This window comes from Gymnogyps californianus, chromosome 1 (assembly GCF_018139145.2).
Source record: "Gymnogyps californianus isolate 813 chromosome 1, ASM1813914v2, whole genome shotgun sequence".
In the NCBI taxonomy this organism is placed as follows: Eukaryota; Metazoa; Chordata; class Aves; order Accipitriformes; family Cathartidae; genus Gymnogyps; species Gymnogyps californianus.
Window position 1 is genome coordinate 120,456,808 of NC_059471.1, and position 22,401 is coordinate 120,479,208.

At 35.8% G+C, this 22,401-nt stretch overlaps 1 protein-coding gene across 1 annotated transcript in view; it reads right to left on the bottom strand.

The window, feature by feature from the left end:
- Positions 1 to 733: 733 nt before the first annotated feature.
- ZNF654 (zinc finger protein 654) overlaps positions 734 to 22,401 on the bottom strand; it is a 37,521-nt gene continuing 15,853 nt past the window's right edge. Inside the window, exons 3-9 of the mRNA XM_050898369.1 lie at positions 21,431 to 21,512; positions 19,322 to 19,457; positions 14,948 to 15,150; positions 14,062 to 14,201; positions 9,079 to 9,220; positions 5,059 to 7,375; positions 734 to 4,658 (exon numbers count right to left, since the gene is read on the bottom strand). Of these exons, the coding sequence (XP_050754326.1) occupies positions 4,651 to 4,658; positions 5,059 to 7,375; positions 9,079 to 9,220; positions 14,062 to 14,201; positions 14,948 to 15,150; positions 19,322 to 19,457; positions 21,431 to 21,512 (3,028 nt within the window). The 3' untranslated portion in view covers positions 734 to 4,650. The remainder of the gene's footprint in view (positions 4,659 to 5,058; positions 7,376 to 9,078; positions 9,221 to 14,061; positions 14,202 to 14,947; positions 15,151 to 19,321; positions 19,458 to 21,430; positions 21,513 to 22,401) is intronic.

The window sequence follows — 22,401 nt, forward strand, 5'->3', positions numbered from 1 at the left end:
GAATCTTCACAAGCCTGTCCTGTCCAGAGATCCTGGGTGATCACTGAGCAGATTCCCGCTTCCCCTTGCATTCTGATTCCCTTTATCGGGAAGCGTATCATCTGAACAATACACAATGCTTGTAAATTACTTAGGTATATGCATTAATTATGAAGTCTCGTTCCCAGTGCACATGGCTGACTATTTAAATCAATGTTCTTAAAGTTGTCAGTGTTTTGAAGATGGTTAGAGCCAGTCAAACTTGAGGAGTCGATTGCCTGCTGTCTAAGGTTCAAATGCTGATGGAAGCTTTTTCTGCAGCAGGTCTGTTCTTCATGCATCTCAGACTCATGACCAAAAAAAGCTATTCCTCTCCCTCACACACAGACATGCTTCTCTCTTCAGCAGTTCTCTATTTGTAAAGAATCTGTAATAAACCTGTGACTTCTTGAAGACTTATTTAAGAGGTCCCAAATTTACAGGTAGTTAATTAGCTAGAAGGAACAAAAAGGGGGGGGGCAGAGAGAGACAGAAGTTCTGTTTCAATTTCCTTGGTAATCCTGGGTATTCTTGGATATACTTCAATAGATTTAGTCTATTCAAATCCAAATATCCACACACCTGGAACATCAAGACCTGGCAGCTTTACACAGGTGCTGTGCAAAAATCATATACCAAACATAACACAGTAACTATAAACATTGCAGCAGTATTTTCAGAGTGATTCCCCAAAAGACAAAATCAATTTCTATCAACAACAAAGACAATGTTTTATTGAACAAATCTATGTACAGTACAAAAAAGTTTTTAAAATGAAACACTACTGTTGATTTATTGCAGTTTGATGGCTCAGTTTTAATTTGTACTCTTATATAAAATGCAAAGGAAAATAATTTAACATTCAACAAGGAAGCACAAATTTCCTTTCTTGCTGAACCTGTAACAGCTTTTACAAATTAAGAGTCCCAAAATGCATACACTGCATTTAATCAGAAAGGTGTTATACAGTACCAAATAAATTAAGAAAATAGTAACACTACCACCCCCTTTGAGTCTTTTGTCCATAGCACTGGTGTTAAACAATAAAAGAAATGAGTACAGCTGAACCTTCAATGTGATATTAAAATCACAAAGTTTAATGTTATAAATTATCGAAACTATACAATTTATATAGTTTTAATGAATATGGCTAAATAACCAAAGTACCAGTGACCTTTCCCCACAGATATGACCACTTTCAACCTACTTTCAGTATTTCTTTTTTTTTGTGAAATGTGCCTACCAAGCGGCAACTCTTTGAAAATTAGAACTTACACGACCTTTACAGTGAACTGTGATTGGGTTAGAATAGATAGTCTTAAAAGGGAAGTCTAAATCCAAGTTATAGCCACCTGGAGGAATGTTATTATAATACGATTATCAGCAATGAAATGCACAAACTTTGATCCAACAAAGCTCCTAAGCTCATGTATAACTTCAGGCAGCTTTAAGATATTTGCATGCTTACATTACACATGTACTTTAGTATTTATTGAATCAAAGTGATACATCTTGAAGAAGTATTTCCAATTATATCATACAATGCTTAATGGCTGGGGAAAAAACCACTTTCAATTCTATATTTGGAACCTTTTTCAGCCCTAGAAGTTGCAGGCTTAGAACAGGGTAATACTCAACATACTAAAGAATCCCTAAAAAGCATGTAGAATTATCCCCCACATGTTACAAGTGTCTTTTTGCTCCTAAGTAAAGTTGCTTAATACTGCAACTATCTGAGAATACCAACAGGTATCAGAGAGTAGTTTAAAGAAAATGCAATGTCTTTTGAAGTAAAAATCATTACTTAAAAATGTTACCACCCACTTGCTACTTTAAGTCAATTTAGCATATTTCTGATAGATGTTAGGTGATGCTAATGTTCACCTACGTAAGAATTCAGTTTTCCAGTTCTCCAAAGTGTATACACTGAACACATGGTATAAACAAATGGTGGTGTCCAAGAAAAGCATCTTTGAACAAAAATTAGTTTAATGCAGGTACAAAAAATTATGGTCACAGTTTATGCATGTACATAGATGCATTTATCTACACACTTTAAACCAAAGAAAATACAAATCTCAATCATGTTTTTAAAGCATCTTCAAACACATGGAGCTCCAGGAAAATGCAAAACAGCACCAAAGATTAAAGGTACATTTAAAAGACTTTACACAAACATTTTTGTCATATCTATTGACTGAGTTTTCAGATTTTTAAAACTGTAGTACTTAAAAATTAACCTTTTTTCCCCCAAATATATTTAAGCAAATTTAACTAGATTAACAATGTTAAGCAAAGAAAGGGGAGCCTGGGAACATTCAAGATAACTGGGTCCTTAAAAATTAGTTGGTAACTTGAAAGTAAAAAATGTGAAAGTGCATTTGGCTGATAAGGTCCCCGTTAATTTTAGGTTTAAAAACTTTTAATGCATTTATATATGTAAATATATATAGTGTGTGTATATATGTATATATAATGAATGATGCATTTGAATCAGTTTTTTTGGAACTGCAAAAAAATTCTTTGGTGCCTCAAATGTCATACAAATCTCTGAAAGTGGGCCAGTCATCGGTATTAATGTAATCCACACATACCTGTGATCATAATTTTATAACCTTTTATGTTAATCCAACTCAAAGTTAAGGCAAAAAATCTCTAGAATTCAAAAAGAGTATGATTTTGATTTTGTATTCTTTTTACCTCCCAGGAGGGGAAAAGGAAGCAGAATTAATGCAAATATCTGTTTAATTTCACAGAGGATTATTAGCAGAGGCATTACTGAACTAAGTTCCAGAACTACTTAACAGCCTATTTTACAATGAAACTCTTAGGTTTGCAAGTGTGAGCCATTGCTACAATAAACAGATCTTTTGTGTACCTCTTGATTTTTTACTCATTAGTTTTTACATATCTGTTGATTTAAGCAAGTTGATCATCTTATTATGCCATACACGCATTGTGATGAACTATTCAGTAAGCAAACTAGCTGAGCAGGAACAGTTGGTCTTTGCTGTCCTATATTTCTGTGATGACTTCATCTGTACACACCAGTTTTCAACACTACACCTTCTGTGCCTACAATCACATTAAGATTTTCAGCTACCTGCATACAACAGGATTCCAAATGAAGCATTTTTAGGTGGCAAGACAGTATAAGATAAATTAGACAATAATTTAGCACAGTAATTAGTCAACCTGCATGTTTGCGACACCTCTGTTTGGGGTGGGAAGACCAAAAACTACAACAGCATCTTTTTGGTTTTCGAATGTCCAGTATTTCTATGTTACATATAGAGCTGAATGACTCAAATTTCCTGTCTTCACATTCTGATTGTTTTTATGAACAGTGAATTTTGGATAAAGTGCTTAAGATTTAAGTCTAACTCCTTCACTAACTTCTGGGAAAGGCTATCTTTTCAGGAGATGCTACTAGATAGGGTTGTAATGTGTCTTAAGGTTGAGTCGATACATATTTTCTCCCTTCCTCTAGACGGTAAATAAATAGTTAATGTACTGAGTTGTGACCTACCACCATTAAGCAATATCACATACATGAAACAGGCTCTTCCTGATTTTTTTTTTTCCAACTTGACATGTGCTCTGCTTTTGCCTGCTTTTTTAACTTTTTTTTAGCCAGGAAGCCATCTCAAGTTCTTTTCAGTCATACCAACAGCTGAAGGACCTCTGTATTTGCATAAAATTAGTTTAACTCTGCCCTGTAATGCAAGCTTAACCCCCTTCACATTCTGTATTTGTTTCAGTCTGCTTCTGTTAATAGCCACACAATCTGTGCATGTACTGCTTGTATTAGTCTTCCTGCTCCTACAACAGATGTTTTACAGGACACTCTTAACATACACGTTTACCATAGCCTTGAAAAGGGCTTCTCTTGCATGCATCTGATTTCCACTGTGCGTAACTTTCACACTTAAAATCACATCAACTCACTTTTCCTTGCATCCTCTGTACTTCAAGTTTTTGGCTATTCGAGCATTCCATCCATCTTAGATTTCTTTCTACGTTCCTCTTTTTGGATTCTGAGTATAAGTTTATGAAATGAGCTCCATGCTTTTTAGCAGATAATGGAATCACATACTCAAACTTTGAAAAAAGAATGCATGGTTCCTCTATGCATTTCTTATCCATATTATAATAATGTAATACCTTCTTGAATGATTCCTTCCCAGCTGTGTGGATGGATATCCTTTAACCACACATTTTTCCAACTAAAGCAGCTTTCAGAATTGGCTGGTTTTATTTCCATAAGCCAATTAACACCTCTGCTTTCTCTGCTTGCTCAACTGTATGCCTTATTTTCCTTAAACCTTCAGGCTACAAAGACTGTGCCGCTAAGCTTCAATCACACAATTTGGAATGAATGTGGCTTTTTCGGATAACTGGTACTTTGGGGATTTTGTAGCAACCTTTCTGGACTCAAGACCTGCAGAGCTCCTATTATTCCTCTGTGAGTTTTGTCTAGAAAATGTGCTTTGTCTTTATCAAGGTCATGTTCTTCTTTAGTAATTTGAGACTGCTTTATGATTAAGGCCAACTGGGAAACGAACTGATGCTTCTTCATGTAGTGTTTTCTTACACCACTCCTCATTTGATACATTTTCCCACAACATTGAATCAGGCACCTGTAAAAGAGAATGCACTGGGATCAAAATGAAGACTAACCAATGTAAATCATTCTCTAATCTAGAACACTGCTTATGTTTTTCAACATGTTTAGTTTCAAACATGCAAGGAAACACAGACTGAATTACCCCTTTCTGTTTTATGAGAAGTCTTTTCCATTAGAGCTGCCTACCAATTCTCACTACCTCTTTCTTATTCTAAACAGTATGTCCAATTTGAACTTCCAATTTAGCACAGTATTGTGATTTAATTGTCTAATTGTCTAAGTTCTAATGTACTACAATTGCTTAGAGGTCGTGTCTGTCTTATCTATTCCATCAGGTTGCCTGTTTTCAAAGACCATTTTCTGGTTGGTATCTACCTCCAAACAAACCAACCCAGAAGGACTGTAAGACTTACTTTCATCATCTGAATCGAATCCAAAGAGCGTCTGACACTTCTTTTGTGCAAGGTGAGCCTCAAGTGCTTCTGAATTACAGTAGATGGTCAAGCAGTTGCCACATCTAAATCTTTCTGTTGATTTGCTACAAAATGTATCTTGTTCAGAATGAGCATCTACTTCATCAGTCAAAATTTTTCTACGTTTTGGCATGCTAATGTATCGTTCATCAAGATAACTTGGAGGCAATGGTCTAAAATACGGTTTTGTTAAGATGACACCATATGAAGTATTCTCTGTTGTCTGATTTGGTTTAGAAGGTAATTGCGAGGCAGCAGCATTATTTTGTGGTATGTCATGACAATTCTGTAAAACTGGTAACACTGACCCATTTTCTGTCCTTGTTTCATCTGCCACTCTGTCCAAAGGTATTTCTGATGACTTTGATGATGTCTGATCTAGGTCACTGTGCCCATTGACTAGTTGGTCGCTAACAACATTACAGTTTTCAGAATTTGGCTGTAACACAGGTGTCTTTTGGTCTATCAAACTTAAACCTGTAGCGCTACCCTCAGATGAACTTTCATTTCCATTGTGAATTACATTATTTGCTTTCTTCTCAACACTTTGAATATATGTCTTTGGTTCTGTAGAATCCCTCCTTGACTTCCAAGTTGGAATTGGTAAATCTACAGTTTCTTTTTCATTAATAGATTCATCATCATCTTGGTAACCACAAAGTTCTGAAGGATCATCTGAAGAATCTTTTTCACTCGCATCTTCTGAACATTCTGGTGTTTTATTTAAATAATGCTGAGCCTCATGTTCATACAGCAAAGGGAGCTCCTCAAATAGTTCACAGCACTCTGCAAAATTGCATTGAGCTTTAAAAACACTATGACTTTTTGTATGTTCTGCAAGCTCAGTTGACAGCTTAAATCTCTGATTACAATTAAAGTGTAAACAAAAGTAAACATTTGGATACACATGTCTCTTCAGGTGGTCTATAAAATGTTGGGAATCAGCAAATTTTCTCTGGCAGAACCGGCATTTTCCTTTATTCCATTTCATTATATGCTGCTGCACCTTCAAATCAGTTGGATGAGCTTTTCTGGCGTGTTTATTGAGGAATCTTATCTTTTTAAACACTCTAGCACAACCATTAGCAGGGCACTTAAAGCTTCCTTCCTCATCCATAGCATCAATGTCTTTTTGAGGGCAAAAAGCTCCATTCACTTTGTGCAGAATAGGCGACTCTTTACTGGAGCTCTCATCATCTTCAGGCAAACTTTCTGTACTTAAAGCATCAGGAACATTATTAAAACAGCTGTCGCTACTATTTTCAGTAGCATCATCTTGGTCACTTAGATGGTTTTCCACCACATCAAATACCTGTTCTGCATTCTCCTCCTCCACTTGGACCACTTGGTCAGCACTTGGAGCTGTTGCAGTCTCTGGTTCATTATCTTTGGAACCATCAGAATTCCCATTTTCAAGAGACAGAGAAACATCAGAACATTCTAGTTCATTAACAGCAGGAGCCTGCTGACCAGCCTCAAGAACTGCAGCAAGATGTTGCCTTTCTATCTTCCTGACATGATTCTTTAAGTGCTTCAGCATAAGTCCTCTTTGCCTGAACTTTCTGGTGCAAAGTACACAGGAAAAACTGCCCTTTTTTTGGTGAGCTTGTGCATGTTTCACAATGTGACCACCAAGAAATTCCTTGTTGCATATCACACAGCGGTGCCTTGGTACAGTTTGATCTAACACTTTAGATGCCTCAAGAGCTTCATGGTTCTTTTTGGCATTACCTTTGGACTGGGCTTCAGAGAGGTCTTCAGTGTCAAGCTCCCCATTGCTTACATCTGTTAAACAGACACGTTCCTCACTCAGAGCCCTATACTCTGTTATCTTCTCTGTGTTTGCAGTAGAGTTTTCCAGTGTACTTTCACTTAAGCCAACGAAGGCTTTATCCCCCAATAATGCTAAACAATTCTGCTTGATCATCAAGAAATTCCAAAACTCAGGATCAAAAAACAAACCTTTTTTCAAAATTGGAAGCAATTCAAATCGTACACGGTTTTGAACTGAACTAGTGCATTCATTGTATTCTTCATCTGCACATTTATATAAATGTTCAACAGTGTAGTAAGATTCCAAGGTGCGCTCAAGAAAGAAGATTGAGAGAGCACAAATTCTGAGGATCTCTAAGTCATTTGGCAGAAAATGAGCAATTGCTTTATAAATAAGACTTTTCATGGTGGGATCTTCACGGAGGTCCAACTGTAGGGCACATCCACATATCTCGACACATATCTGAAGACCATCTTCACCAACCTGCAGAAAGGAAGTTAGTGTACATAATTATAGAGTATGAATAATGGTATTTTCCTTACGGGCTTACAGAAGTCTACAGCTTGGAAGTAAAATAAAAAAATCAGACCCACAGGAAAACAAAAACACTAGTATAAACAACGCCCAAACATCAACATCCTATGTATTTATATTCATCTACTTTCAAAATAGTTAGGAGTTCAGAAAGCGTCCTGCTAGTAAACTTCACTTAAAGCTATGTACATTTTAATATAATGCTCAAACAAGCCTATAAAATACAGATACAAAAATGCTCAAAAATAACATCTGGTTTGCACTGAAAGCTATACAGCTACTGTCAACAAAGCTCATGCAGTTCTATAGTTAAAGACAATTAATTATTTGGGGATATAAAACAAGATTGCAGCAAATCATATCTGATCTAGCAGTTTCTTCTGTCTGCATCTTTATTACCTAGGCTGTTCCACACTATAATTGGACAGTTACTCTATATTTTGTCCCTGTTCTAACTCATTTAACTTGCATAAAAATACAAGCTATAAAATATTGCTCTCAATTTTGAACAATGACCACCAGGGAAACCATAATAACCCATGACCAAGCATTCTAAAAGGCTTGACTTTTCAGAATTGACAAACTGTCCTTCCAATGAGCACAATTCCTATTCCACACTTTATGCTGGAGGCCCTACCCTGAACATGTAATTCAGAGGGATGATCAGAAACATGCTGCCCAACAGGTAGCAGATTAAAGTAAAAAGAGTTTCAGGAAGTTTAGAAATAATTAATACCTACCTATATTTAAATGTGTGTTAACAAATACATACAGTGCTCCATATGTAGTGGGTTATTAAAAAAATATGATAGTTCAGATGCAAATACAAATAAAAGTTATTAATGTCACCACAAGTATTTTAGAATACATACCGAGATTAAAATCTTGAACAGCAGCAAATCATTGCATTTAGAACTGTACAGCAGCACCCGTGACAAAATAACTTATAATTCACTTAGGGCACAGAATATGAAGGAGCTCTGTTCAGTCATGTTAACGATAAAAACCAACATTTGTTTGGAAACAACTTGCACTCCTGTGTGCAAAGCGTTGCACATTACATCTTTTGCAGATGTTTGTATGGGACAGTATAAGACTAACATCTGAAGCATAATTTTTTTTCAGAAAAGTGCACTGTTTCATGTCTTCTCCTATCTTAGTCTAGCTTTTCCTTTATGTTACATTAAGCACTTCTTCAGATTTGATTAGAACTGGTGAAAGGATTCAGAACTTAACAAGGATGAAAGGCAGATACAATGACATTACACAAGTCCTATTTCCTTAAGGAGCCAGGCGAAAAAAAAAACAAACCACCACCAACCAATGCATCTTTCACATTTACTCCATGTATTTATTATTAATTTCCCCATTTATTTATAGAGGATGACATTCCTCAAACTTACTGCAGAGAGAAAGAAAAACTCAGAATTCAGTCAATAAAAAACCCTTAAAAACGCACAACAGACCAAGGACAATCATAATATTGAAGCGCATTCTGGAATGTGACAAAATTTTTAAGTTAATATTGTGTCGTTCCCTACTCCCTCTTAACTTTCTACAAAAAGTGGCCATTACACAATATAAACATCACTTCTCTCTAACTAGTCACAAAAAGAATGGGGGGTGGGGTAAAACAAACAAACAAAACTTACTTCATCCTTAATGACCTTCATGAAAGGGAAAATTACTCTGACATTTGTAGCAATTCTTAAAAGCTGGTAGCACTGGTCGACAAATACTTGTTTTGATGGGTTAGATTTAAGCTGCAGTTTACTCCAAATGAAGATCAGGTCCCTATAAGTACAGAACGAAATATTTTGATTAGATTGAGTTTTAGAACTCTATCACTAAGCATGATGCATTACTAAGAACAACTATTTCCATATTCTGTAACTAAAATCATATTTGAGGGCGTAATACCAATCTAATTAACTCCACAACTGTACACAATGTGCGCAATGGAAAATACAACTTAATTACTTTGTTAAAGCATTCAGGGTATCTCCTATCACTGAGCCAATTAAATATTCAACAAAATATTAATGAACAAAATTCAGCTTAGTATCAGAGAACTGCATAATAAAATGAGATGCTACAGCATCTAGCCCTTAACACCACAGGCAATAAACATCAGGCTGAACAGCAAGCTCTGTGTGCTCTTGGGATTAAGTTACTTTCAGTGCAAAGATGAGGAGTCCTTCAGGAAAAGAAGTGTCTGAATGTGGAAAATGGGAGCGTTGTAGAAAGCTAGTTTCTGATATGGTCCATTGACAGGAAATATTGATGTTCTCCAGTTATGCATATTACAACACAATTTTCTTTTTTTACTGCTGTCATCACTGGTCTTTCTAGCCAAAAGCAGTTACATTAAAATATCAGGCTCTACAGCTATTCATACATCTCTATGATCTTCAGTCAAATAACATTTCTGACTGATACAAGGAAACATAAGAATAGATTGCTAGACTCTACAGCAGAGCTCCTACACAGGTAATGTGTATAGTCTACAAAATATAGCTAATTGAAATGTACAGCCTGTAAGTTCTATGCAGTTTAATTCAGAGACTCGGAAAGGCAATTAGACTTAACTTTTAGTTATAAGAAAATTTGCCAGGACAAAGATTTTACACAGGAGTAGGTATAGTTAGGACTAGGCAGAAGTCCCACTATAACATTACAATGAAAACAGGGGACCAATCGACTTTCATTTTCTGAAGGAAGACACTTTTTTATTCCACCAGCCTCCTCCCTCAGAAAACACAAACCCAGTTACTGACAAAATATTTGGCTGATCTTCTAGAGTCTCTAGTCTGTGCCAGATACAAATCAGACAAACCTTTTGAGATTAAGCTTGTCTAGTGAGGTCACTGCCTGCATGAAGGGAAGTGACAGAACTGCCTATGACAAAACACCAACTTCACTTTTAAATTTAGGACAGCTCTACAATTCTGCTTGACATTTTAAGAGCTAGACAAGAGAGCTTGATTGTTTTCTTTCATTCAGAACCCAAGAAAACTGAAGTTGAAAGAAAGATCAAACTTATATAGGGGAAACTGTGAAAAAGGAGTTCTACAAGCAGCTCTACCCACAAAAAATTAGTCTTAGAGGTTTTCTAAAGATACAAGCTGTTCAGCTCTGCCTTTACCAGGCTGGAAATCTAAATTCTTGAAAGTCTTTGCAAACTTCATGTACAAGTTTGAAACTAACTAGTGTCTTCATGCATCAAACCATTCATAAAAATTCAGTAAGAGTGTCAGCCTGAAGTACAAAAGAAAGAACTGAACATTTTTGCTGTTAAACGTTACAGCCATTAAATAATACAACTTATTCTCTGCTTTGTCTCACACCATTTCAGAGCAAGCCATTTCAACACTAATCCCAGAGAATTTGAGAAAACCCAAAGTATTCTTCTGAGAGATTAATGGTTAAGGTGGCTTGCCATGTGTTCAGACAAGTGTGATGGCTTGCACAAGGAAAGAGTTGAAAAAGGAATGGAGAAAACTGAAAGTAGAAAGAGCAGCTCTATTGGTGAAGAGCAAGCTGTTACATCAATTTAACCACCACTTGACTAGACCCTGATGTGAAATAATATGTTAGTCTTATTCCTCCATGTAGACATGGAGGCTTCTCCTTCTCAAGCACATTTCTGACTTTGGTAATCATTAAGGATTAAAGCATTCTTGAAGAGCTGATTCGACTCTATTTCAACCACTTAAATGCTTTGGATACCAACTTTAATGCTGAAATCAGCAGCACTTGAGATATTTCTGTGTCACTGACCAGAACACAGATGATAAACTTGAGATAACGTAGACAAGAGTAGTTTTCTATTTGCTCTATTACTATGGCATAGGAGTATAGTACTTAATGACATTTACTTCTTGGATAGTAGAACTTCACACTGAGGCCTGTGCTTAAAATATTAGGGACATATGTTGGGGCAATTTTTATTGTTACTGTGAGATCACAGAACTCGGTACCTCTTTACCAGAGGCAACCAGGTATTCCAACCTGTTAACCCCCCGCAAAATACCAAAACCATTGCGTGCCTCCATCAGCAACATAAGAGGATGGTTAAGCCTGCCCTACCTTAGCTAGATCTAAAACCTTTGCTATTGTTGATAAGTAGAAAGTCTATCTTCCTTTGGGTATAGATAGCACACTTTACCAAAATGTTATCCAATTCACAAAAATTACCTAAAGGCCAACGACTGATTGAACGTGTGGGAAAAATTCCTTGACTTACTGAATTTACTGCATAGGAACCACCTGAAAACAGCCAAAACAGCATTTAAAAATTGCCTGGCAGAGAAGGCAAGCCATTCTGCTACGCCTGTTCCATCAAAATTTCAGCTGTCTTCCTGAAGAGACATCACTTTTTGATACTAGAAGGTCATTAATCACATCATTATGGACTGATCTCTTACCAATACCTTATACAGAAATATTTCTAGTAAGACCAAGTACAGCTTGCTTTGTGATTAAATTGTAAGTAGGCTTTCACTTCAGAAAAATAATTCAGATCATCTGAATCTAGAATTTATTCTTCATGTCAATGAAAACAGTAAGAGTTTTGTGACAGAGCTGCTTAAAGTGCATTTTCCTCTGAGGTAATATGAAAGCTAATGGTTTCAGCATGAAGATTTCATATAAGCTGCTTCACATGAAGCGACAGCAAATATCTGCTATTTACAGCTTTCTAATCTATTTTGATATCTTCTCTTTGCCAGCAGTGTTTGCTGCTAGATCCCTGCTAGATCTGCAAGGTCCTCAACTCCAGACAAGGCAAGATGATTTATACTGTGCTGAAGACATTAAAATCTTCTCTAGGGAAAAATACACGATGTGGGTTAATTGAACCTGGCTCCTACTTCTTAAAAAATTTGAATTTCAGTATAGGCATGCCTTCACAAGCTTTGTTCCAGTTTACATTATCTATTAAGCATTATGCAGATTTCTGTTGTTGTGTACGCAATTGTTAAGGCTCAGCATCTGTAAAGTATGAAACAGCTATTCTAGCTGCACAGATGTAGCTGCTCTGAACTCTTTCAAAGATCCTCAAGTTCTATATTCTGAACAGAAGATTAAAATACTAAGATGCCAAAATGGTTTCCTTGATAAACAGATATCAAACAGTACTTTAGTATCTTCTGGAATTTCATTTTTGACATCCACTTTGCCAGAACATAAGGACAGACATCTTGTTTTGAATAGCAATTTTCAAAATGGATGATGCAAGGCTTAATCAACTAGGTAAGAGCAAGGTTAACATGTGACTACAGCAAAAGGTATAAAAAGTAGGTTTAATTCCAATATTTAAAACGCGTTTCTTAAAAGACTGAATCCTCAAAACAAAAAGCACTAACCATGTAACTAATACATGTAGGTTACATCTCCAAATTTCCTGATAAGTAAGAAGTCAGGAGATGCAGCATTTGGACAGGAATCAGCAAAGTTGGATTCCATTCCAAAGCTGGTCACTGGGCTCACACAAACTATGTACCTTTTTGGTTGAACTTCTTCACCTGTGCTATGGGGACAGTCACGCCCACCTTTTTCTGGACAGACTGAATGAAAAATGCCACTTGGTATTGCCAATACATTGTATTATAAATGTATGTCATAATCATAATTTAAAAAGTTTTTATTCAATGCAATCAATTACTCATCCAATAGTTAAGGAAAAATTTTATTAACAAACCAAGCATTATCATGTCTGACCTTCATTACTTCCTCAAGAAAAAAAAGGAGACACATCTTACTTTTCAATTCCCTGAAATCTGGGAACAGGGAAATCTTATACAGATTCTAAACTCCATATTAAAGTTAGTTATGCAGATTAACAATTCAATCTCTATTGACTGAAAAAAAAATCAAATCCTTGCCGACTAAGCCTTTTTGCTTCAACTACATAAACACACAAATTAAGCATAGTTTATCAAGGAATGCAGATGTTACTTTAGGTACAGAAATTATACAGGCTAAATAGAAGGATTATCTTCCTTAGCCATCTTTCAGTCCTCAGAATGATGAAATTTGTTTTGACAACTCTTTAGAAAATGCTTCTTAGGCATAAAAATGTCCAACTATCAAGTTGATTCAGTGTATACGAAGACATTCTTACTTAAATGTTTTCTAGAGGACCATCATTTATGTTATGGCTCTGTTTATGAAGTAAAAGTTTGCATAACTCGTAGCACATTTTGAGAACCATATATTCTCTTTTTAGACACATTGGTGACATACTACAGTTTGGTTATTATAAGCAGTGTCACTTAACTAGCAGAACAGCAAAATATCTGCATTGCCAGAGAGTCTACAGACTGCATATTGTTACACATTGCTAATAATAAATGCCATATTTATAAGTATTTACAGCCTAAAGTATGTAAAGGCTCACCCTTCTGTTACTTTGAAACAGTTAATAAGTGTTATGTACTATATAGGCTACCACTGTACATGACTGTGTAAAAAGGCAACAGGCATAACATGTACTAGGAATGTTAAAAACATTCTAACATGATTTTTAATCTTGTATTTTAAACTTGAGCTACATCTGAAAGTTAGATGAGTTTCATTTTGGCAATAAGCATTTATTATCTGCTAAGCTGCTTCACCAGAAATAAAGTATTTACCATATACAATACATGTCCCCATTTTGAAGCTGTGGGACTAGGAACGATTCACATAGCTGTAAGGCTAAGGTAGTCTTCCCTTCTTTTTCAGTGTTGCAGATGATCTCAATTCCACTCTTGCAATCAGTCCTCAACAAGTGCTATACAATTAAAATAAAATCAATTTAGATAAATTTGCTAACATGAAATAAAAACCTATCAGACCTTGCTATGTTAAAGAAGCTACTGAAAACTTCAGGAATTGCTATTAACATAGGATTTCTTTGGAACAGCTTTTGCATAGGTCTGTAAATAGAGATTTTGGAGATATTTAGAGCTCCTTCATATTTCTTAGAGTAATGACAATCAGAGTAATTGTCTGAGAAACTGAAAAACTACACAAAAGCACTTTTTTGCATGATAGTAGCTTGTTCTTAAAACAAGGTTAAGAAAAGCATTGTTATCTACTAAGTGCTATCAGTTGTAAAAGTAGGGCCACATTCAGCTAGAGTGTCATTTTACATACTGGGGCACCATTAAAAAACTTTAAGGCTAACAAAACTATATAACGTACAAAACACTGGACTGACATCAATTAGGCTCAAGTGCTTTTGCTAAAATAATAGTCAATACACTGAAGTTACAAAATATTAATGACTTAAGTTATTTAGGGAGTATATCTACAAGTAAACTTGACCAAAAAATTGCATTTAGGTCAACAAGATTTGTAGGTGCTTAACATTTAACTTTTCAAAGCTTAAGCAAGTTAAGCAACACCGGTGTAGTTGCCTGATTTTATGACATTTGGTTCTACAAAAACAGAGTTCCATATGCTCCTCTTGACAACTTGCATACAGTAAGTATAATGTACCACTTCATTAAAAAAATGTATACTAACAAACAATACCTCCTGGAATAGCTGATCTTCTAATGGTGACATATAAAGACAGGTGAAAAGAGCTTGATGGAAATACAGATCTTTACTGATATCTGGATGATTTATGCAAGATTTGATAAGAGCCATTGCCTCAGGGATGCGTTCACAGGCAATAAGGTATCTGGCACGTAGTTCAAAGAACAGTGGATTTTCAGAGCTTAAGTATTTGTTAACTGTACAGAAAAGAAAGATTTAAAGGCAATTAGAATATGAAGTCCAAACAACAAATATATTTAAATGTAATGTTGTTTTTAATAGTGCAATGTCAACAAATAATATAAAAAAGGCTCTGCTAAAGAAGCTATCATATATTAAATTAAATACCATCAAGAATCTGTCCTTCTGCTTGGAAACAGAAATTGTTATTTTTCTTATACCAGTAATCTAATTCAGTATTTTGTTTCCAACATATCAACACAAGGTGCTGCAAAGTAAAATATACACTACATAGAAGCAGATACAAACATTTTTGAGAAAGAAAATTCCCTTCTTTCTCAGCACTGGAATCTCGCTTATTGTCAGAAGTATAGGATTGACATCACTTCCAATGCTATAATTCTAAATATTTAAAACAACTCAGGATACTCATTACCCATTAAAATGGAAGAGCTCGGAGTGGTGAAAAAGTTAACTACAATTCACACTCTGTTGCTTTAAGTAGCTCTGAACACCTTAATTTTGGTTGGAGAAGTGGAAAATATACTTTTTCTTCCTCTAAAAGTGCTACTGGGCACTATTCTAAATCCCTAAATATCTTTAATTCTAGGCCCTGATTTCTGGAAATCTGTTTTTCAGATCTAAAAGCTAATCTTAAAGCTAACACTTGAATAAAATTGTTTCAACTGAGATACTCATAATACTTAACATTTAAGTAATTGGGAAATTATGGAATAACATAGAAGACACGCTTTAGATCTCTACAATAAAAGATCACACAGATTCTAGTGTCTCTTAGGATTAAAACTTAAAATATCACTCCAGGGTACAAAATGCAATAATGCTGCTTTTATTTTCAGAACTGTTTGCATCTTGTCAAGTAAATGCACACTCTGAGGTGTTAATAGTGTGTTAACATTTATGTAATGTATTGGACAATATAGCTTGATCTTCCTCTTATATTCTCAACAGCTACCTTAAGAGAAAGAGTTAAAACCCCACAATTTTAGTGCATATCCTGTAGTACTGTACAGTGTTTCACATTTTAAAAAAAGAAAAAAGAAAACAGATTGTCAATTTAAAGTCAATGAAGGTTAGAAGTGAGCATGGGAAGTTTATACCTTAGAAGGAACCTGTAGTAAGGAAGTTACAAGCAACTTAAAGTGACACTTAAAATGATTAAAAAAATAGAAGTGGTTACTGAAAACCACAATCTGAACAGCTAAGAGAAAATTTTTTCCCAAAATAAAAATATTACTTGTATAACAAGCTTTCACTTAAACTTTTTTTTTTTTTAAGAGGACGCCTGGTTTGAAAGACATTCCTTATGCTCAGAAACTGGATTTCTCTAGCACCTTTATTTTTACGCAAGCTAATGGTATTGTATGCTAATGAACATTTAAGGAATATTATTCAAGATGATATAAGGTTTTAGATGAGATTTGTTAATAGATATACCATAAAGTCCACCATAAGAGACGATCTCATTCCCACTATCCATTAGCACTTCTGAGTACAAACTTAGTAACGAAGACGACTGAAAGAAAAGCCAGTGTCTAACAGTGGTCATTAATTGCAAGAAAAAGTGACCATACAGAACAATCCTTAAAGCCAAGTAAAGGCCTCTCCTTTTTTGAATTAACATACTTACAATAATAAACCAAATAATCAGTTTCATATGCAAACATTACCCAACAGATTACTGAATATTCACATTGAATAATTAGGACAGAAATACTTAGCTTTTGTTATGTGCTAATGTTAAGAAAATGCTGCATGTATAACAACTGGCTCTAACATCCCTTTCCCTCAAACAAGGGAAGACTGCAGTCCACAATACAGGTTAACTTGTTATATCATTTCCACTTTCTCTGTGGGGAACTCTTAGGCCAGTATGCCCCTCTGCTCCATAAATGAGAATCCCACTTCTGACAGCATGAGCTCCCAGGGAAGGGCATCTCCTGCACCCTCCAACACTGACAGCACAAGCTCCCAGGGACAGGGGTCTCCTACACCCTCCAACGCTGTTTTTAAACAGACTGCGAGTTCCAGCTACACCGCTGGCAGAACCATGCTCCCTCCCTGTAGTGGAATGCCCTCTTTTCCCAAGGCAGCATTTACAGCTCTTCTAACCCCCCCAAGCAAAAGACAACTGCTAACTATAGTAGCATTTAGCCAAGTCTGTGATACATTAAAAACGGCTTGGGGAAAACAACATCTATTCTTGTCCAGGCAGCATGTGCTTTAGAGCAACAGATGCCAACCATCAGCTTAGAAACTAATTAACTGCTTACATCTGAGTGTACCTCTGTCTACAATACTCTCCTGGATGTTCAGAGTAGGCTGCCTTATCCTCCCTAATCTACTAGAAGTTTATTGCTCCTATGTGTCAACCCTGCTATTTTTCTTTAAACTCAAAGACTGCCTTCCTTTCTAGCCATCTCAAAATAGACTGCAACGTCTCAAAGTATACTACAATTCATGTAAAGACAGACACAGTGAGGTTTGTATTGGCCTAAGCTTCTCCATGTAATTAATGAATCCAAGACAGGATTATATAGTTCACACAGTACATATTTATCAAACTGACTTTTGCAAGTAATGGTTGGTGATTCAGCAATAATAGGCAGTTTTCCTCATTTAAAATAGTGATCTCTGAGGGAACTATATGGCCAAGTTTCAAAACATACACCAAACACTACCAGCCTATAAAGCAGCACAGGAGGTTTGCTTTGTGTAAGACTTCACAAGAATCAGATTTTAGAGGAAGTGAGACAAGAAAGAAAAAGCTTCCAAAAGATATTATCTAAAATGAAATGTTTGTCATCACAGATGAGATATGTCAAGGGGGTGTGTGGGGAATATCAGAAGATAAAAGGAGGAAGAATACCTCAGCAGAGGGGAAGGAGACGTGGCCTGCAACAAAAGGAAACAAAATGATCATCTAGTGACAACAGGCAGTCTCATTCCTACTCTGCCAGGTTAAAACTAAGTAAAAATCCTCAAACTGTTACCCATCATATAGAGGCTTCATGATGATCAAGGGAATCATTAAGGCAAAGGACTAAACTAATTCTTTGCTGGAAAGATGGAGATTGAGACCTAACTTCAGATCATAACCACCAAAACTTCTAGAGTTCATCATGCGATGCAGAACAAAACAAGGACAATCTTTGTTTTCATTTTGTTCCTGTAGGTATTTGACTAGAAGTTTATCAGGAATATAATAAAAATCATGGGTAAACTATGTTGCTCAAACGCTTGCTTCACAAGAGAGACAAAACAGAGACTACCCACTTCATCACGTTAATTTGCTATCAAAATACTTTCTCTGGTTAAGGAGGCAGCTCACTGAGCTGTTCTGACTTTATAGTCCTCTTCCACTCTCTACAAAATGAGCACATTGTCATAAACACAGTAATGAATTTGAATCATGCATTACACCATAGTAACTAGAGAAGAATAGTATTTTCTATCACTATCAAATAGAAACAACTTTTAAGAGGTCCTCTGTGAACACCGCTAGCAAATATGTTGCATAAGATGTTAGTAAGGACTCTACTGTAGATTGGATATTTTCCCCTTATGAACTTTCATTAACATTCTGGTAATGTTTGTTTCCACGCACTGTTAAAAATGCTGGTTTACTTTGCAGCCTGAACAGAAATCTTCCTCCTACTCCCAACTCTAGGAATTCCATATACATAAACAGAAAGCAGCTATCAGGTGTAGTCACATGCCTCATTCTAAATAGAACCAAGAAAAGCCACAAGCCCGAGTATTTACAATTTAGAAGAAAAATTAAATGAGTCAGAGTACCATGAGACAGAAATATACATCAGGTCCTCCCCTGATCACGTTACTTCAGTAGCCTAACTGAAGTCAGGTCACTCTCCATGCTCTTTCAGGGGTTGAACGCCTGGATTTGGTAAATTCCTTTTATAAGTAACTGCTCAGTAGCCTCTTGTATCTGAATAATCTAATCTCTACACTATAAAAGTAGACTTAAACTACCAGCAAAGAAATTTAGTTTTCTTTCAAATAAAAAAAGGGACCGGTACATTTTACTACAGAAAAATAGTTAAATTGTGTGCAACGCAAGCTGACAACACCTGACCCTAATATCAAAAAAGCATAATTTAACACATTTTTCAGTACTCTAAAAAATTAACGTGGTAAATGAAATACCTAATTCCTGTGATACAGGCTTTGCTTTAAGAATTGCTTGTAATACTGGATCCTCCCATGGTCCACCATCTCGGATGATGCGAGTCACTAGTTCCAGGTTCATATTTCTATATCTATTTAGAAGGTTCTGACATTCCTATACGTAAAAAGAAAAACAATTAGAAAGAAGAAAAAAAAATGTTGTCTAAAAATAAAGTTAGGCCATCCAAAAGATAAGAAACAAGAAAACCCACGCATGTTTAAGTATTTCCTCAGTCAACAATTCAAGCTACAAAGTCTTTTATTGACCATGCCTACACAAAGCCTTAAAGCAACAACTTTTATTCTCTAAAAACAGTAATACAGAACTGTGAAAGCCAGAATGCTCATGTCTTCTATAAGCACACAGCAAGAGCCTGTCATTTGCATAACAATGCAAAAATGTTTGTTTGGTTTTTTTTTTAAATTAGATATATTACTGGCATACGCTGTGGGAGAAGTCTTCACCTCATGCTAGTCTGCACAGATTTAGACATGTTGACGCTGGATTTGTGATCCAGTGATGGTGTCTGAATTCTATGAGGGAAAAACTGAATTGAGCCATGTGAGTCACCAGCCCTCAAGCAACCATTTTTCTCCAAATCTCTACATAACAGAAATTATGCTTGCCTAAAATAATCTGGAATGTTTTAGCCATCCATGATTTTCACATATGCCAAGTTCCACCCCCTCCTTGTTATTTGCTGGTAAGAGTGTCAACATTAATGTTAATCAACAGTAGAATTTTAATCACAAGAAAAAGGTATCTAATTTTGAAACAAAAAGATGTAGCTGAAGAAAGGCATCTATGCACATACAATTAACTTCTTCACATATGCTTTTTTGCTGTAAATTCTTTTAGTTTCAACTCAATTTTTTTCTTTTATATTCAGATGAATAAGTTTGATGGCAAAAAATGGTTAAGTAACTGAAACAATGGTTTTCACTACCAGTTTGATTACACAACTGATTCAGAAATTCTTTATCTAGAAAATTATGTAAAGATATATTTTAATACGTTCATTGTTTAAAAGTCAAGGCAATCAAGAATTGTAATACAAAAGCACGGAGAAGAAAGTATTACACATCACACTTTTTCCTAAATTCTTTCTTGTTCATAGACGGCTTTGGAAAAGCACATATTGCAGGACTGCCAAAATGTCCCATTACTCTTATGCAAGAGACTCTACCCATTCCTGAGGCTGCTAAGCCACTCCTTGACCCCATTCTTCCACCAATTCGAATCAAGCATGTAATTGCTGCTGGTTTGATAATTAAGTAGTGCTGACACATTAATTTGTAGCAGCAGTAACAAACAGGTATCAACAGAGAAATAACAAAGCAATAGCTATTTTTCAAACCGCAGTTCCATGATGAGTACTAACAGAAGGAACAACCCTGTTTTTCATCCTTTCTTTCCCTGCAACAAAGTTTCCCCTCATGGTGGCACAAGTGCTTGTGTTCCCATGCAGTGAACTCAACTCTCAAAACCAGTTCAGGTCAAAAAGACTTATCTGACAAAAAAAAGGTAAGTTTTTAAATCCAGGATCATTTATCTTATGCAGCTGTATAGAGCCATACAAAACCTTGTCCCAGTCTAGCCAAGGGTACAACAGTTTTAAACAATGAGAGTTTACACTGACCTGAAGAGTTCATTAAGATAGAGCTTCAATTTCAAATTTACTGTCTAAAACCACAGAGGGAAACTTGAGGTTTCATGTCATGAACTGGTATGCAACATTGGACGACATTAAGTTCTAATTAGATATAAACAAGCAAAGCTTCCCTCTTCTATATGGGAAATGCACAAAATATGTCTTTAACAAGACTGGTATTACAAACAGAGAGAAGTACGTTTTACTTAGTCCAAGTAGGTTCAAATAGCAATACTGATGATAAATGTAAGAATAAATGGCTTCCCCTTCAAATACCTCCCCCCCTTTTTTTTTCCCCTTTGGGAATAAATATAAGTAAAGGAGCTACATTCTTTCACTATAATGGCATGTTTCCTCCAGGTTATATATCCACAAAAACTGTCTCTACGTGTACTGAAATAATACTAAAGGTTTATACAACAGTAGGCAACACTACCTGGATTGAACCTAAAATATCTTTCAAAGGATCTTCATAGAACTCATCCTTTCCAAAGAACAGCAGCAATTCAAAAAAACTCCTGAAAAACAGAAGTAGTGACAAGTCAACCAAACTAAAAATGTTAATGCAAAAAATGAAACTACTGCAAGTCTATTAGTTTTCACAGCACTAAAAACAAAATTAGGACTTTCATAAGTTCTAGACCCATGCCCATGCCAGAGTCACTCTAAAAAGTTTGGCTAACGCCCACACTCTCTGAACGCAACTCATATTTCAAAAATTGTATGTTGGTCTGATATTTTGTGCTGGATTTTGGCAGTTAGACTTCCACACACCCTCCCCAAACACATTTTTCAGCAGGTATCAAGTTGCAAATACAATACAGCTATAGATAAGCTAACAAGACCAAATCAGTAATAAAACAGATTATACTTAACCACAACTTAAAATCCTTTCTGCCGCACCTTTTTCATAAGTTTAGGACATTTAGACTCACAGTACCTGCCTGATCTTCTTCCTCAAGAGCTCTTATGTCCTCCACACTGTGGCTCCCCATTCACCATTACAAAAGTGAACCTTCCTCAAAAGCCAAAGCATTTGTCAGATATGCAGCAATTTTGAGGAAGAAAGAGGACAACTGTAAAATTACTACAGTATGCAGTGTATAAGGAGTTACGTTCAAGGAATAGTAACTTCACACGAATGCAGATTCCCAACAATTCATATTTTCAAGTATGATAAGCACTTTCTACTAACACATTTTATTCCATTTCAGCCTGTCTTGACGAAACACCCACTGAAGTCTCTCTATGAAGATGCAGGTTTAAAGCTGCTATTAATTTCATATTTCCAAATAAAAGCCTTTTGCTATTAATTTCGTACTTCCAAATAAAAGCCTTTGAAGATTATTTTCAAATGGAGAGCTTTTGTGCAAATATGCAAATGGAAATACATTCATCTTCTGTGTG